General features: G+C 45.1%; 1 protein-coding gene across 4 annotated transcripts in view; it reads left to right on the top strand.

Moving 5' to 3' along the window:
* The first annotated feature begins 10,242 nt into the window (after window positions 1-10,242).
* CLSTN1 (calsyntenin 1) overlaps window positions 10,243-18,406 on the top strand; it is a 39,930-nt gene continuing 31,766 nt past the window's right edge. For 3 of the 4 annotated variants that reach the window (XM_055703888.1, XM_055703890.1, XM_055703889.1), the window contains exon 1: window positions 10,243-10,533. In XM_055703888.1, the coding sequence (XP_055559863.1) occupies window positions 10,431-10,533 (103 nt within the window). In that variant the 5' untranslated portion in view covers window positions 10,243-10,430. The remainder of the gene's footprint in view (window positions 10,534-18,406) is intronic. The other variant, XM_055703891.1, reaches the window with a different exon arrangement.

The following is an 18,406-nucleotide window of genomic DNA, read 5'->3' on the forward strand; positions in this document are numbered from 1 at the left end:
AACCTCTGTTTACCTTCAGAACATTCCCAGAACAGTATTCCACTTCTTGAACACCACCTTCCCAACCCGGGACAGTCTGTGGTCAGCATTTAACCTCCTTTTTATTGCAGAGCAGCAATGGAAAGCAGCATCTAGCTTCAAAAACAGAGACTGACATGTCCTTGTAGGGAGACTGTCTGCCTTGGAGCTCCCCACGGGGAGGCAACCGGCCCCAGCTGCTGGCAAGGAGCTCCCCCTCACTCGGCAGCATTAATCAGGGCTGACTGTTCCTCTTAATCCTCTGATCCCTTCCATACGGACCAGAACACAAGCGTCGCGTTTGCGTGCTGTGCTCTTCTTCACTGAAAATAGGGCCGGCTCCGTGGCTTGCAGCAGACAGCGATTAGATGGGTGGGTGATCAAAACACGATTAGCAAATCTGCAATTAGAGTGAAGGCCAGGAGGGCAGTGGCTTACTGCAAGGAAGGGTCACAACTGGTATCTCTCAGAACAGAAATAAATATGTGAAATGACAAAGGATTTAGCTGCACTCGTCTGTCTGATGCAACTGTAACTTAAATAGCTGAGGCACTGCTAGGAAGAAGCTATGAGCACGGCAATTCTATAGAAGGAGAAAAAAATAACAAACCACGCAAAAAACACAAAAGGGGGCTTTCCTCCTGGACCAGGCAACTCTGAAAGGGACTTTTTAAAGCACTAGAGGTAGTTTATGTAGCTAAAACACGGCCTCAGAAATTGGGACGTCTGCATCAATTCAGAGCCGGATCGTTTGCTGTAGCAGCTGGGCAGCAGCGGTGCTGACCATGCCTTGCGGAGCTTTCAGTGTGTGACGCGCTTTGGGACTATGTGGAGAAGGTCCAGCAAAGCTGTTGACTGTTACTGCCAGGTGTGACGAATATGAGTGAGCCAGGAGGGGAGAGGAGTTCTGTCAGATACTACAAGTAGAGGAAGAACGACTGTTTGCTTGAAGCCAATTGCAAGACAAACAATGTCATGTTTTTAGCTTATTTATGTTGTCTCTAAAAAAACGATGTGATGTGGAAAATATGGCAACTAGAACTCTGTCTCAGAAGAACTGTTTAGTAAAATTGATTCCATTTTCTCACACCTAAATAATAGTGTTCCCATCAGCTTCAGAGGCAGCAGGGTCGGGCCAGTTTACAGCACAGTGCAGTTCCCTGTTTTCTCAAGAGTAGGAGGCACTTGCATGTAATGATATGAAACCCAGTACTGCATGATGAAAATTCAGACTACACCTTCAGGATCCAGGGAGATCTGGGAGACTTACAATCCATGGTCCAGATCCTGGAAATCAAGTCACTGATACCAACTACTTTAGGTGGGCTCTTTGCAAACAGCATCTGTTCAGCACCCCGCGCACTTCAGGGGAGGAAGTAGGGGGCTTGACGAGGGAGCCCTATGCACGCTTGCGAAGAAAATTGTGGATGACTTTTTAAATCCAGGCACAACTAGTGGGCGTGCAGCAGTTACAGCACACACAGGCTGGGTGACCTGTGAATTAACCGTAGGAGCTGGCTATTTGTTAGTTACAGAAGGACAAACAACAGAGTTAAGCTGTGGGCATTCAGAACTGTTCCCGGTGGGCTGGGAATTTGAACCGGAGTTCTTAGGGCGCTAAAATCAGCCCCTCTGCCTGCACCTCTGACCCAGCAAGCCAAACTCAGGGAGGTGTAACAGGGTCTTTTACAGGCCTATTGCATGACATGCATTGCACAGCGGGATCTTGGTATAAATGTGGTAAGTAGAATTGCATGGGCAATAAGAAGCCTTTACTCTAAATTCTTTCTGTATAGACAGTTAATGAACATAGTGACCTTTTTTTTTTTTGTGGGGGTTTTTTTGAGACCATTATTAAAATACATATGTGGGAATTTGTTTAAAAATACCCTCTTTTTAAAGGGCTGAGCTCTTGAGAAAATCTGGGCAGTGTGGGGCAAAGAAAGAAAATGAGTTCTGACCTTTTGTCTTTTGAGCCATCTAGTTTTTGAGTGTCTCAGTTGCTGCAGAATAGTTTTATTTCATTTGCCTAGGAACAGCCCGCAATTACCCCTAAGAAGCTCCTTTCCACTGTCTTTCGTAAACTGGTTTCTGTGCTGACCTGCTTCCAAATTTCATGAGAATGCCAACATTCCCATGGCAATGGGAAGCCCGGTGCTGGTTGCCCTGTAGCGGTGGTGTGCCTGCTTGTCTTGGTTATTATTAGGTTTGGTCTGCTAATAGCACTGGTTACAAGGACTGGAAAGGAGCAGTACTGAAGAAAGAATCAAATATTGAATAATCTTTTTCTGGCATTGCGCTGCTCCCAGTTCTCCATGCTCTACGTAAGTTCTAAAGCTACTTCAAGCACAAGTCTGAAGACTAAACATTTGATGCAGATGAGTAATTGCTCTAAGAAGTGTTGCACATTTTCAGGGAAAAAGTATCTGTGTTTAGGCAAGAAAGACAAAAGCAGCTTTGCACTCTGTGACTTTGGAATTTTTTTAGTACAGTTTAATAAAGAGGTCATGGATACCAGAAAAAAAGTTAATTGTGATAACCTTTCTTCTAGGCTGTAGGGTTAAGAGTTTACAGTCTTCATTAAAAATGCATTCTCAAGAAAATACAGATAAATCTGGACCTTGACTGAAAGCCAGTGAACAGTCAGGTGGGGATCATGGTAACATGTTTGTGCTCTTCTGTAATATTCTTGGTTCTGAATATTTCTTACTGCATAGTGTATTTAAAATAGTATCAGACTTTGTGCTTCTCAAGATTTCTTTGGAAATTGGGACTGACTGTTTATGATGCATATGGTCATTTAATAGCAGGGAAATTATAAATGCCACACTTGTAATGAAAATAATAATACTCTGAATTTCTAGAGAGGCTGCCATCCTAGGATCTTAAAGCACTTTACAAACAGTTAATGAATTCTTATATCTCCTTGTGGAATAGGCAAGTTACATTAAATTGAGAGGATAAGGGAAACAGAGCGAGATTAAGGGACTTGTCCGTGGGTAGAATGTCAGTGGTGTCATCAGGCAGAGAACGTAGCAGCCCTGTCCTGTCTCAAAACATCCCTCTGCCAGTACTGAGGACGAGAGCTCTGTGCTCTCCGAATGGGTTGGTACCGTCGGGTTCCAAGATCGCTTCTGGGGGGCTGTTGCGGTTTTTGGACAGTAGAGGCAATAATAAAAACTGGCTTCAGAGAGCCCTTAGATAATTTTGCTCTACTAGTCAGCCACTCAAAAAAAAAATATTCCAGATGGTGTTTTCAGGAAAGGCAGCGCAAGGTTTTTCAACCCTAGTATTTGCCTGCTGAGGTTTTATTTCTCTTCTTCCCCAACAGGCTTGAAGGCAGTGCAGTACGAGGGGGGAGAATCCCCTCTAAAGGAGGCAGGCATAGTTAAAGGCAATTTGCCATCATAAACAAGCCTCACGTTTCCTTGCTGGTAAAACTCACACCAGATAGCAGTAGGTAATGGATGTTCGCTGCTGTCTCCGGGGGGAGCAGGTGACATTGGTGGCGCTGGGTGACATCTGTTGGTGCATGCACACCCGTGTCGCAGCCAGGCTGGCTGGAGGTCCAGGCACGAGGGATTCCGGGGACAGAGCGCTGAACAACCTTCTCCTGAGCTTCTGCCTTGGTGCATGAAGACGTAATATTTTTGCTGCTTCTTTTCCTCCTTTCCCAAAACACATAGGGAAGGAAACTGGTGGATATCTTCCTTTCCACGGTGGGGCTTTTTTAGCCATAGCAGCATATGAAACCTAGTGAAGGCTGAGATACACTTTTGGAGAAAACTACAGAGAAACAGTAACTTCTTTTCAGACAACAATAATTTGTCCTGGAGGAAAAAAAAACAGATCTTTGAGGTGTCCGTGGAGCACATCTATACCTGCTTCATTTAGTCAGATCTACCCGCCTTACTGTCTCACAGCAGTAAGAGTGCTTGTTTTATTTTGTTCCTTAGTATTTCTTTGGAATATCTGGTCAGTGTTCATTTGTGGATGATCTGTGCGGTTGTAAATGGTCTTGGTTGACCCTTCATAAGTTTTTTTGCTAAATGTCATTGAGTTTCATGGATGTCAATGGGAGACTAAAGATCTTGGTAACAGTGAGCCTTTGAACAGCAGCGATGGCATTGCTGGAAGAGCAAAGTGTGGCAGGGCTAGTGTAGTCCTTATGGCCCCGCTGCTTCAGCCAGTGATTATAATGCTGGATACACAACTGGAGGCTTGTAATTTGGTTTCCTTTTAGAAGTCTCTGAGATAGACTGCAGCCCAACAGGAGGGCATCTGCTTTTCTTTTTGCTGAAGAACGCTTCTGGAACTTCTCTCTATACACTCAAAAACCCCACACCCATTGCTTGATTTTATTAATATGTAATAATTTGGCTCCTTTTACCTACAGAAAATCACTTATCTGAATAAAATGCAAGAATAATGTCTAATGAAAGGGAAAGATAAAGAGTATAATTGTGTTAATTATCAGAATACCAGACGTGTAATTAATATGCCACAGGAACAAAGAGCAAATGTACTAATAGCACATAATTGGACTTAAACTACACCCTTGGTAGAAGTCTCTGCAATGGAACTGTTGTGTTTGTGCTCCTTTTCAAATTAGCAATAAGGAATAAATTAACATCCATTTTCTTGCCCGTACAAAGCCGGAATCATATTGTGGGGCAGGGTAATGAATTCAGAGAATGCCTTTACATTCCCTTATGGCTCTTAGGGAGGGGAATACTCATGCACGTGGCTCTTCTCCCTTGCAGGAAGGCAGGCAACGAGAAGAGGAAAACCTCATTGTATGACCAGATGTTTGCTGAATACCATGATCCTAAAGAATACAAAAAAAATCTGTAATCTGAGTAATTTAAACATTGTCACCAGTACCTGCTGCAAATATTTGGGTTGGTTTATCCATCCATCCTTTTATATGTGGTACATTACTGTATTGTTTTGTCAGATAAGGAAGTAGGTAGGGCGAGGGCTAGTCACTAACCCAAAGGGACATCTGTGATAAGACTGGAAAGAAAACCCATAATTCTTCAGTGCCCTCCCCCCCGGATAAATAAATAATAATTCAATTTTCTATATAAATTAGGGAGTCAAAGCAGTTGTTGATGTGGGCATGGCCCACTGTGCTGCTCTTCAGAACAGGTTAGTACAGTACACAAAGAAAGAACGTAGACCACCAAAGTCCTTGGGTTTTGTGGACACACGTTGTAGAAAGACTCATCCAGAGCATTTGACTGTAATTCTTATTTTATTGAGTTAGGCAATGATTAGTAAAATAACTTACTCCTGATGCTGCTTCACTTTCTGTATTTTCTTCCTCTGCCTTCAGTGGTGTCTTACTAAGCTTTATAAATAATGTATTTAATGCTTTCCAGAGGCCACAGTGGTTTCAAAGACTTCGGAGACCTCAGTAGCCTTCAAATAAGGAAATAAATTTTTAAGAAACAGGTCCAGTTTCATTCAGACTCCACTTCTATTTATATAACGCAGTTTAAAATACCCATTGTAGTATTAGATGCAAAGGCTTGGTTAATAAAGCCTAAATTTTGAGGTTCTTAAGTCAAGTATTGCTTTTTAGCTAAGTGCTTCAAAGCCAGTCTGTTCAAGGTATTTCAAGGTATTGCAGTACTTCTTAATTGTACCTACCCTTTTTGTGCCCTGCTTTCCTAAATATGCAAATGAAAAGCCTAGAAATAGTCTTATTCAATTGTGAGGCACCTGTCATCACAATATCTAGACACCTGCCTTTCTACTTCACATAAGTATTGTGAGAGTGCATTAATTAACGCTGTAAAATGCTTGGAGATCCTAGGATGGAAAGTGCAAATGAGTTGTAAAATATTGTAATGATGTTACAGAATATTCAGTCTCTCTCTCTTTGTAAGGAAAGACTTGCATCTTTCCTTCATTGCTTTCATGTGTCTAGATGCGTATTTTGCAATAGAAGGTAAGTCTAAACAGGAAAAAAAAGGATTAAACAAAGTAGAAAGATTGCTAATGCTGCTAGATTTCTTGTGAGGAAGCTGGTTGTTTTTATGTACTTCTGTGCTTACTGAATTTTCTTTTTGCCTCTCTGATGAACCCATACTTCAATGGCTTGTTGAGAATTCTCTGAACGTTCAGAAATGTCAGGGGAAAAGATTTTCTTCTTCAGATTGCCAAGGCCTTCATTTGCATCCCCTAAATCAATTCTCACACATGATCAAAGCAGTTCTGGAAATTTTCAAGTGTGGGGAAAACCAGTCCTCTAATTTTTCCTCCTCTAATATATGCAGTCAGGTTCCAAAGCATTAAAATTATATAAAAATAAAATCATCCACCGAATCTTAAAAATGCATGAATTTTATGCCTCTTTGTGTTCAGAGGATTGCAACTGTGTATGTATCAGGGACAGCAAGGCTACAGAAGGTGTTAAACAGGTCATCTAAGCATGTTTTCTCTTAGAGCTGGTAGGGGCATTGCTCTAGCGTTTTGTTGTGGAGTTCTCTTTTGACTGACCCAAAAGATGCCACTTCTGCCCGTTGCCTTACAAGAGTACTCTCTGGTTTCATAGATCTCGTTGTGCAGAATTAATATTTTTGTTATTCACCTTGGATTATCTTTTTCTTCATGTCATTATTGTTCGTTCTTCCTGCTTGGCTTAACCTGATAAAGCCATATCAGAACCAAAAAAATATTAGATTTCAAATTCCCAGAATATTTTGGGATTCTCCTATTGCTTTCTCTAGTTGGAGCTATAATGCAGCTTCTCAGAAACTGGTCTGTTGTTGCCTTCATCTAATATTTTGCTTGGCTGTGCACGCAACTCTCTCATGAGCTTAATTATGTTACTGCATAGTCTCTATGGCAATTGGTCCCCTTTCAGAAGTGGTTCCAGGGCAGCTGCGATAAACCAAATGCTCAGCAGAGGAGTTAAAGCTAGGTTCTGAGCCCTGTTAAAAGCAGTCATAATCTGGAAACAAACGAGTGTGCAGGCACTGATTGTCCTGCAATGGCCATAAGCCCACACCCAGCTCTAGCTTCTGTATTTTAAGACTGGACCATTTTCCTAACCCAGTTCTAGACTGTCTGGGGTTTGGACCCATTGCCCATCCCTCACCTTTTGAACAAGGGTCCAAATCTGTTACCTAGAAGAAACAGTGCATATTCTGTGTGTGTTCAAAATCATTTATGATCCTGAGCTCTAACAATTGGATCCAGATCTGCTGTTGATTTAACTGAGCGTGTCTCCCTTCTGTCTCTCTGTATTTATGGTATGTACTGGCTTCTGTTAAGTAGCAAGCAAAGGCATTCATTTTTACCTATCACCTTATCTTTTCATTTCTGGCTGCTCAGCTCCATTCTGACAAGTGCAATAAATGTGTCCTCCTGGGTCCTTGCAGGCTGGGCATTAGTCACACTGTGCATTTCAAGGACATCAGTCCGATAGTTTTTCAGCTGTAACAGAAAACATGTTCTGCCAGGAGCCATTTGTTCCAGTTTTGTTGCTTACCAATAAAATAAAAATCAATGTTTTTTTGGAGCCTGAGAAGCAGGTCAGAGAGTAGGAGGGAGATAGGTGGGAAAAATGAAGGTGCTGAAGTCAGTTCTCAGAGTTTCTCCGAAATAATGGCATGTGGCATTTCAGATAAAGTGAGAATCTCTGTCAGCTTGCGAAATGTGGTTACCTCTGGCAAACAGTGTAGCCATTGTTTAACAGAAAATGGGACTGGTGCATAGCAGGTCTCACACTGCTCGATTCAAACCAAGTTTAGCTTTGTGAAACAGAAGGTGTCTGAGAGGATGTTGTATGAGCCACATTTCCAGAGTAAGTGCCGGAGGAGCACCGGTGGTGACGTGGATGAGAATTTTGTTTTGCTCTCTCCACCACAGGTAGAGGACCCATACTATCGTATCTCCAATCACTATACTGCCAATTCAAACCACTTAAGTCATTTAACTAAAGAAATCATCTAACTGATCTTAGAATACAGACTGAAGAATTACCAGCTTTACTGAATCAGTGCCTTAGTCACAACTGACTCGGAGGAGTTGTGCTTGGGGAGTGAAATGCAGTCGGTGCCTTCTTCCTTGCCAATGTCCCAGTTTCATCATGACTGATTCAGCTGATTAATTAATTAATCTGAGCTGGTGGTGTCAATGTGCAGTAAATAAGGCTTACCTGGACATGGCATTTCTTCTCTTGAAAATGTCTCTCCTTCCTAATTCTGCAGAATCAGAAGTGTTTAAACGGGTCAGAACAACCAACTGGACTGCAGAGCAAATTTTGCTCTTGAAACTAAACTGTCTTTTCTGCCACACCTAGTGAACCTTGGTTGTTCTCCGGTTTAAAGGCAATAATGACTTATTTGGCAGAAAATGTTTTAGAATATGTGTATATATCTGCATGCCAGCTGGCCACTGACTACAAACCCCCTAGTATAAAATTATCTGCTTTTATATTGACATTCAAGCTCTGTACACGGTTATATTCCTAATCAATATCCACTATTTGGGCAAACTGATTTGTGTTATATCAGGTACTTGTCAATGGGTGATCATCTTTTAACTGATGATGTCTTGCCTTGCAGATCTTCAATAATGGGGTGGTTCTTGCTCATGCATTAAGTTAGTAAGCCTAGTTTGGGAGTCATCCTGAGCTGGACAGTCCTTCTGCTCTCCATACAAAAGAAAAATACATGATGTGGCATACTGTCAGCTGAAGCTGCGTTGGCAGAATGTAAAGACTCAGCTCTCTGGCAACAGATGGGCTACAGGCTTCCTCTGACATGATCTGCCATCCAGCATATGTTAGACAGGCTGAGAAATCAAGGGGTTTTAGACTGAGGCTTTAGCTTCATTTAAAAAAAGAAAGATGCCTGAGCTCTCAGTAGCGCAGGTAGCCTGCGGCGCGCGGTCGGTGAGAGAAACGGGACTGACTTGGCTGCTGGTTAAGGGATGGCTCCGTATCACGGGGTAGCGGTGGGGCGTGTTGCACCACGGTGTATTTCTCTTCACATTCCTTCTCCGCTCTGCACGCGCTCGTATTAGCAATTATGCTTAAGATATAGCAAGTAACGACGGCTGGTTTCGAGGTCAGCAGAAGCCATTGGGGGGCAGAACGGCTTTGGGCCCCCCCGCGCACTGGCTTGCTGCAGGTCGCACTGTGTCACTGGGCAGAGGGCTCAGCGGGGGCCGAGGGCAGTGGCCAAGTTGGTGTCTCCCCTTCGGTTTGCGGGTCGTGGCGGGGAGGGCAGTGCTGTCAGCTCGCCTTGGGGAGGCAGAGGGTTCTGCGGAACAGATCAATCTTGGTATTGAAATTGCATAGTGTTTTAAAAGAAAGAAATACCACATCTCTAGGATCTTGAACATTCTGGACTTTATTTTTATTTCACTGTGGGAGTGAAGTGGCTAATAGGTACAAAGCATGAGTAGTCATATCTAATTATAAAATAAGTTGGTTGTCCAATTGTAAAATAAGCTGGTTGCATTTCAGTTGGCAAAACCCTGATTACAGTAAGGAATTTTTTTCTCCCGATGAAGCATTTTCTAATTGAAATTGTCGACGAAAGAGCAAGTTACTCTGCTATTGTGGGGCAGGTTCCCTGCAACGTCATCACTGCTGTGGCACCGGCTCAGACAGGACTAGTGAATTTTTCCAAACGGACCTCGCAGACTGTTGCCTTAGGGAAGTCGGCGGAACCACAGCGAGAAGGGCCTCCCACCCCGCCGGGCATTTGTTGCAACGGGGCCAGGGACCCTGCACTGCACCCCCGCCCCCTGCCCCGCAGCCCTGGGGCAGGGGACCCCGGTGCAGGCCCTGGGCCCGGTGGTACCGGGCGACCCCGCACGCAGCTGGTCCTGCCCTGGCGCTGCGGCGCGGCCCGGCCCCGCACGTGTTTCCACTTTCGGAGCCGTGGGGGGCTCGTCAGCCCGGGCCGACCCCAACTGCGGGCGCGCCACCGGCGCTGACTGCGGACCGCCCGCAGCCGCACGGCACCAAGCGCCGCTCCCGCCGCCCCCGGGCCCCGCCGCGGCGGGCAGGGCTGCTGCCGCAGTGCCGGGCTGCGGGGCGGGAGGCGGCCGGGCCCCGCGGCGCGCAGATGGGCTCTCCCGCCCCTCCCCCCCCCCCCCCCCCGTCGTTGGTTCGCTCCCGCCCCCGCCTGGGAATCGGCGCGGGGGCCCGGCCGTCGCCATTTTAGGTGGCGCTGGCGGGGCGCCGCGCTGCGGGGCGGGGGAGGGAGGGGGGAGGAGAGAAAAGGCGAGCGGAGCGGGGCCGCGCAGCGCTTCTCCTCCCTCCTCCTCTTCCTCCTCCTCTTCAGGGCCGGGCCGAGCCCTCCGCAGAGCGGGGCCCGGACCAGCGGGGGCGCCACAGCCGCCCCGCCAGCCGGGGTGCGCGCTGCCCTGCACCGCTCCGCGCTGCCATGCCGCCGCCGCGCCGCCCGGGCATGCCGCGCCCGCTGCCGGCCCCCGCCGCCTGCCTGCTGCTCGCCGCGCTCCTCGGCGGGGGAGCTGCGGCCGCCCGAGGTAAACAGCGCCGGGGCGGGCGGGGGAGGCTGCTCGGCACCGGCGGGGAGCGGGAGGGCGGCAGGTCTGGCCCCCCCCCCCCGCCCCGTCCCCGGCTGGCGTGGCCGCTCGCCGGGGAGGGCCGGAGCCGCCGGGCGCGGGGACCGTGCCCTTGGTCCCGCCGCCCTTCGCGGGGGAGCGCCGCGGAGGACATCGCGGCGGCGCGGCCGGGGGGGGAGGGCGCTGGCCGCCCCTTGCCGGGGCTACCTGCGGGCCGTGGTGACCCGCCGCACCTGCGGCACGGTGGGGAGGGATGGGGCGGCGGCGGCGTGTCCTCCGCGCCGCCCTGCGCCGGGCCCCTGCCCCCGGAGCCCGTCCGCCCTCCCCGAAGGTCAGCGCCGAGCCGGCGGGCCTCGGCTGCGGGCCCGGCCCCGCCGCGGCGGGGTGCGCCGCGTTACATAAGCGCTGCCTCCGGCGGGCGGGGGTCGGCACTTGTTGCGGGGAACGGGGGGGCCCTGCCCGGGGGGGGGGCCCTGCCCGGGGCGGCTCTGCGCACCCCGCGGGCTCGGAGGGGCGGCCGGCGCGGCGGAGCCTCGGTGGCCGGCGGGCTGGAGGGGGACGTAGCAGCCCAGGGCCAGGAGCCCCCGGGGAGCCGAGGCTCGGGCGGAGACCCCCGGCGTGCCTGCGAGCGAAACGCGCAGCTCCGCTAAACCGTAGCGATACGGCGTGTTTAAACGTTGGCCTTGTGGCTATTGATTGATCTTGTGGAGTAAAAGCATACGCATTGCAGGTCTCCTCCTGAGCAGATTTCGCTAAGCGGCTTGCAAGCGCTTCCTTACCTGAAGGTTACCCCTTGAATTGAGAATGCCGTTTTTGCAAGGTTTAGCTGATCGTATGATGCGATTTGAGATCTTGTGTTGCGCTTGAACGTAGATAGAAGCGTGGCTATAAAATGCCTTGCAGATACATTGAAGGGGAAGTTCTTGATCTTAAACAAAAACAACACGTTAAGGACACACAGTCTTGCTGCAGTTGCCCTGGGTAGGATCAAGAAGTTGCTGCTGTGGTGAGTCCTGTGCCAGCTGTTCAGGAGGTGGCTGTAATTTACCTGTATAAGATCTAAGAACCACCAATTTATTAGCGTTCTTGGAACCATTACATTGCTAACCCCACACCAACAGCGAAGCACAGTTTCATCGGATTGCTAGGCTTTTCCGTCATTTGAAGTGATGAATAAAACTAAGATCGCAACCCATTTTCAAAGAAAGTGGACAGGTACTTGGAAACAAATGTCAAATTTAGGTGGTGTTGCACAGGACGGCTCTGTTAGGCAGCTCCTCTGCAGTTACAGGCTGCATTTGTTTTCAGTCTGATCAACAGAGCTGCTAGGCTGCAGGTCCTGATCTGTCAAACTTCATCACGTGTAACACAGTTACAGTATGCGGCCTAGTCTGGTTTGGTTTGTGCAGTTGGCGTTGGTCCTGATGACATTTTGGCTGCTCTAGGTACTCTTGTTAATAATGTTACGTGAAGGTGCATTTAATGGCAGGTAGGCTCTGGAAAACAGTTGGAAGGCTGCTCAGGCAACTCGCTTTCATTTCCCTGTTGTTAGAAGCATTGGTTTGGAAGCGTTTATGGTAAGCTTTCAGGTTTTGTGCTGTGTTATCAGTTCCTTTTTTTTTTTTTTTTTTTTTTTTTCCCCCTAAGTTCAGCTTCATTTTTTTTCATCTCTGACTTTGAAAGTCCTTGTTACTGAGGTTGCTAACATTTATTCTAAGTAGTCAAAACTGAATTGTGCTTGGTTCAGTAACGCGCGGAAAGGGTCTGGAAAGGCTCCACTAGAGTGGGGGGTTCCACTCTCCAGTCCTGCGTATTCCTGTGGTTGGAACACATTTATGTTTAAGATACAGCAAGTAACAGTGGTTGGTTTTGAGGTCGGTGGAAGCCATTGGGGGGGGCAGAAGCGAAAACTGTCTTCTTTTTTGATGATGGAAATAGCTTTTTGGGGATGTGATCTTACACAAAAGTTAAGTGTGAGCTAGCTGACCTGCTGTCTTCACTGTAGTTATTTTAAGGAGTGCAAAGAGTGGTTTCGGGTTCTAAAGAGGCATATTGCTCTCCAGCTGATGCAGAACTCTTAATTTAATTAGATTTGTCTTGTAATTGGTCAAGTTGACCCAAATAGTTCTAAGCTTGTTGGGCTAACATTGCAGTGGAAAGCAGTAGTTAGCAGTGTGTTCGAATAGTGTTTGTCGTAGTGAAGCAATTGGATATTTAGCAACGGAGCTGAAAAGGGAGGGGAATGGATTGACTTTTCAGACGAGAAGGCAGTGCATCTAATGGCTGCTTCTTCTGTAGTTACTCACCAGGTAGAGCGATATACCTCTGTTGCCTTGGGTCCCTTCCAACATACCATCATTTAGGAAGGGTATTGATCAAAATAATAGTATCTTGAGGAAGCTTTGCTGATCTGTGATTACTTCAGGAAGTTATGTGGTGCTATGAATGTCTTAAATCCAAACCACAAACCACTTTCTCATCACTACCACAGTCGTACTGCAGATGTTTCTTTGACATGGGAACAGCCTTCAGAATACAGGGCTGGTGGTTAGGTTTCTGTCTCCTTTTTAGAGGCAAGGAAATTCAAGACTACCCTAAAGCATTATGAAGAGACAATTTGGCTATTTATGGGGCCTGGGTATTTTTTCTCCTCTAAGGATTTATGAAAGGAAGAGACAGAATTAACCAGTGCTAGACCTTTCTATGATGCATGATGCTTGGGAAAGCCATCTGTTCATGCACGCTATTTTCATCTCTTTTTCTCTCTATATTATATAAAATAATACACTGCTGTGGAAACTGAAATGGAGGAGAGATGGCCTGGGCAAGCATGGTTTATTTTGTCTTTGGAATACTATCATGCCAGTTGTCTTCTCCAGTATTCTTAAACTGTATGTTGTAATGTCCGTGCCAGGTTACCAGAAAAATTCATCAACAGAAACTTTTCTAAACTTGCAAATGTATCTTTGGTGTGAGGCCTTAATAATTCTGCAGACTTGAAATCACCAGTTCCAGATTATTGGAAAGAGTGTGGGTTTTTTTAAGCAGGATGGAAGCTAGGCTCACAGACACGTTTCTCATGGAAGTTAGAAGGCTTGGAGTTAAACCCACGGCAGACCCCAGGACAGCATAATGTGAACATCTCAAACAGATTAAATTATAATTCTGTTGTTCTGGGTAAAGTGGCTTTTTCTGCCATGAAAGTCGTAAGTATCTGATAGCTTAGTGACTCATGGCTATGAAACTGTTCTGCAGGGGACAAAAAACTTCTGTAGTCATTGATGTTCTCTGAACAAAAGCACTTTTACCATTTGTCTGAGCCTTATCTCTCATCCTATTTAGCTGTATTCAGAGAAGTCTCTCTGAAATTTTGTTTATGATATTAAAGGGCATACATCTTGTAGCATTATCATTATTGGTACAGACAGAAGCAATTCCTCAAAACATGGGAGAGTTTACTGTTGGAAGCCTTGGTCTTAAATAAATCTTGTGTTGCACTCTAATTTATTTGATTCGTACTGATTGACTCACATTGGCTTCAGTAGGGACTAAACCTCCTTAGGAGCCTTTAAAAAGGATTATTAGAAACCTCAGTGCCTTTGAAGAACTCTCTGTCTGCCCTTTGGTTATAGTATTAGGTCTCATCTCACTTGCTTTGTGTTCAGATTGAAAACAAGTTGCTGCTACTGCTCCCAGTTGGTTTCCCTTGTTTTTAAATGGAGTCAACAAGTGCTGGCTATACTGAAAAATGATGTTTGCTGTAAGTAAGACTGCCTTTCAAGGAGTGAAATCTATAAATATGACAACAGGTAGAAAGTAGGTGATTTCTACTGTTGCACTATAATTAGCAACGTTTAAAAGAACATTTATTAAATGAGTGTTTACAGTTAGAGGCTTATGTTTTCTATTTCAGTGTTCTGTTTAGTTTAAAACATTTTAAATTTCACTTCAAAAATTAAGGCTTTGTTGCCTTAATCCTGTTTAGACTGTTTTGTGGTGGGATATTTCGGTTTTGCTGTTTTCTTTGACAGGCTTTTATCCAAATTGAAATCTGGTCAGCATATCCTCTGTCCAAGGTCTTTGGCACTCTGAACGTTGTTGCTGCTGCAGCTGTGGATAATACTGCAACTAGTTTCTAATCAGTCATTTGCATGTACCTGGGTTTCAGCTAATGGCAAAACTTCCATCTGTCTGTGTACAAATAAAATCATATTTAGGCGGCTGGTTCAGTGTAGAACAGGAAACTCTGTAAGTGGTGATAAACCAGAGGTTTTTCCCTAGGCAAAATATAATTTAATAAAACCCGTTGAATTCCTGCGGCCATTAGTTTGAAGGTGGTGTTTGGAGAAAGTATTAATTGTGCAGGCTCAGACTGTAGGCACCTGACAATTTATAAACACTACCTTATGCTCCCAGTGTGTGACAGTTGAGCTTCCAGAGCACACATTACAAGTGTTCCTTATTGTGGCAAAGAATCCAAGACAGACGTCTGAAAATGTGGGATGAATTTCAACCACCTGAGTTCCTTTCAGCTGGGAACCGTAGAGGTTAGCGGTAGTGGATGCTCACACCCTTACCTAATCACTCTCTTGGAGCAGATTCATCCCCCTATATTTTGTTACTGCTTACTGGTTTTGTGTCCCAGTAATGGAAATTGTAGTTTGCCTTGGAAACCTGTACTATAGGTAAGTCCCATACTATCGAGAAACTCAATGTTTGAGTAAAGGTTGTGTTCCATTGTATCCCATTGTTTGTACCTGGTTGTAAGATGATGATTTTTGATAAAATTCTAGGTATGAGAAGACCTAATTAAATAAACAAACACAATAAATCTTTTCATTACCACTGATAATATTTCAAGTTGATAATATGCAAAGTTAATCCTCACCCTTTTCGAACAGAAAATCAGAGGCACAGCTCTGAACTGCAGGCTGGTTGAGTCCAGGGCAGGAACAGAACACACATTATAATTAGGCCATGCTACAGCCTTCCTTAAACTTTACTTTCAGGGTGGAGAAGGCATATTTTATCACATAGATGTTTACTCCTTGGCTGAGCTGTAATTTTCTATTGTTAGGTACTACACAAACTTCTAATAATATTGCTTGAAATTTCATCAGAAGAGTACTAAGTTATGAATATTGAAGGTAAGACATACTTTAGGGTTTTTATTGTCTCACTGAAAGGCATACTTGTATTCTCTTGCACCAAGAGGAAGACACAAAAGATGTACAGCAATCAGTTTTTGTTGGACCTTCGGACAGGAGTGAAGGACTTTACTCAGTTCACTGAGTGCAATTCATTTGAATTAATAGAGAATGTAATTTTCTTTTTAGGCAATCTCCAGATTTTTCACAAAGTCTCAGAGGTGGATTTTGAAAATGAGTATTTTATCTTTACTGTCACTGACTGAATATTTAGCTTTCAAAGCCTAGTACTTGTTATTGAGTTCGTTCAGTGTGTTTTACAGGTTAATTCTTAAGAATTCATTTTGACACAAATGATCTAGTTCTAAAGATATGCAGCGTGGCTAAACAACACTGTATATTAAAGTAGTTATCCAGAAGAAAACTTATTTTCAGTTTACGGGCCTTCTTGGTTGAGGTGTGTCTAAATCTTCAGTTATGTAGATGCCAGATCCCATTTAAGTCAAATGAACTTCTGACCACTTGTAAGAAGATAATGGAAGTCCTCAGAAAGGACTTTGATAAGTACATTTAATTTTAATATGTTCACATTCAAAAAATAGAACTGAATTAATTCTGATTGTCTTAAGATTATAGCTTTTGATTAAAGTTTCTGTACTAGCGCTAAACCCCATTGCCCTGCCTACACATTCATTTACAGTCATTAATTCTTCTAAATAGCAGCAAAAAGTTGCTGCTGGTTGATCTGATGGATTGCATTCTGCAGCATCAGCCATTGCTCTTGGTGAAGCATCCTTTCTTTGAGGCCGCATTCCTTGTTCTGCAGAACAGCCAGTAGTACTTCCAGTCAGTGTTGGTGAGAGCTGGTCTGTTGGGTGTCACAAGACACAGAGCACATTTACCTAGGGCGAGTGGTGTTTTAAACCCGTGTGTTCCAGGGACACGTCACATCAGGCACCGGTTCCCTTTCATCTGATAGCTTAGCAGCAATTCTCTTTAGATAATCGAGTTAGAAGGTGGCTTGTGCTCACCTTGCACGTGTGTGCTCAGTCATTGCTTGGCTGCAGTAAAGGCTCTAGCATGAGCTTTACAATTCAGTTTGCTACCTGGAGAAAGAGCTGTGCTTAGCTGCCTTTTTAATTTTTTTTGGCCACTAAAAACTAAGTAGAAGTCAGCTTGCTGTGGCATGCCCAGGGTAGCTTCCCCCACTTGACTAGATTAAATGCTAGTTGGGATTTACAACAGATTCCAGTTGAGGCGCTTACAAATAGTGTGAATATTGTATTTCAAGGAAACCCGAGTAGTTTATCCCAGTTAAATGGCAAGAGATTAACAGCTCAGGGCACTTTGTTAGTGTCAGGCTTGGAATAGGCCAACTGTTCTGGTTTGAAATTGACAGTCTGGCTTTGAACAACTTTCTCTGTGGGTTTCAGGAGTGTCCTGACCATTAAAGAGGGGGAAAAAAATGTGGAAGGATAGTTTTCAGTCCAACTTTTAATAATCTCTCAGCAGACTGAGATCAGAATAATACTTGGTTCAGTTTTGCAGTTCAAGGGAAGCAGCAGTGTATCACTCGTGAGCTGCCTCATATTTCAAATGCTAGCTTGGGAATTTCTTACAGTACGTGGTTATGCTAGAGTCAGTAGATCACAAACATGGATAATGGGCCTTTCCTGGACATTCAGCAGTAAGTTTGGTTTTTAAAATCCAGTGATGTTTAGCCTTGATAAACACAAAGGGATTTAAGCTTTATGTTTTAAAATCTGGTGATGTTTTAGCCTTCCTAAAGACAAAGGGGTTTAAGCTTTATGATTTTATTGTCTACAGCACAATAAAAGGACATGACTTTGCTTTTAACTGGGCCTGTTGTTTGAAGGTTCACTAGACTCTGCAGATGCTTAGCATACTCATAATTCTGTTCACATGTGGTTACAGTACTTCAGGCTTTTATAGAATTCCCTACCCTACAGTAGTGGGATTTATTGTAGGTTGCTAAATTAGGAGAAGGTGTTTCAGTGCTTAAAAACCCAAAACCGTAATCTATGTTCAGAAGCATTAGGAGGGAGATGGGGTTTCCTCCAGCAGAGATCTGTTCCAGTATTTTTTACTAGGTCCTTGCAAAGACGAAGACGAACAGATGAAGGGACTGTGACATCTTCAGTCTGGGTGCAGCTGCCCCAGATGCGTGGACAGAAAAACACACACCTGCGTCCTCCTGGTGCCCCTGCCAGCCGTAGCTGTATTAGCGGAATGCTTTCCTTTAGACAGATTTGAATTGAGAGGTGTGTTTCAGTCAGACTCATGCTTCAGCAGTTACCGGCACCTTCCTTCCCTCTGAGGGAGGAACAGTGTGTTCGTCCCTTTGAGCGTGACAAAGTCGTTACAAAACGCCAGGTTCCTGGGAGGGTGCTGCGGCAGCGTGCTTCTCGGGCAAATAGAAGTGTGGTTGGCGTTGAGCTGGCTAGCTGGTATGCCAGATATTGAAAGCATGCCCATGTGAGTGTATTGAGGCAAGAAAGATAGCATTGCCATATTGAGTAAAACCACACATGGCTGTAATTAAACACTGTTTGCGTTAAAATAGTTTGTTGCGAGTTCTCTCTTGCTGCATTGTTACGTATGAAGATATTATATCCTGTCTACCAGTTTGTTACTACTAACCAGGAAAAGATTGCAGATGAAAGCGT

The sequence above is a fragment of the Falco cherrug genome, chromosome 3, assembly GCF_023634085.1.
Source record: "Falco cherrug isolate bFalChe1 chromosome 3, bFalChe1.pri, whole genome shotgun sequence".
Classification (NCBI taxonomy): domain Eukaryota; kingdom Metazoa; phylum Chordata; class Aves; order Falconiformes; family Falconidae; genus Falco; species Falco cherrug.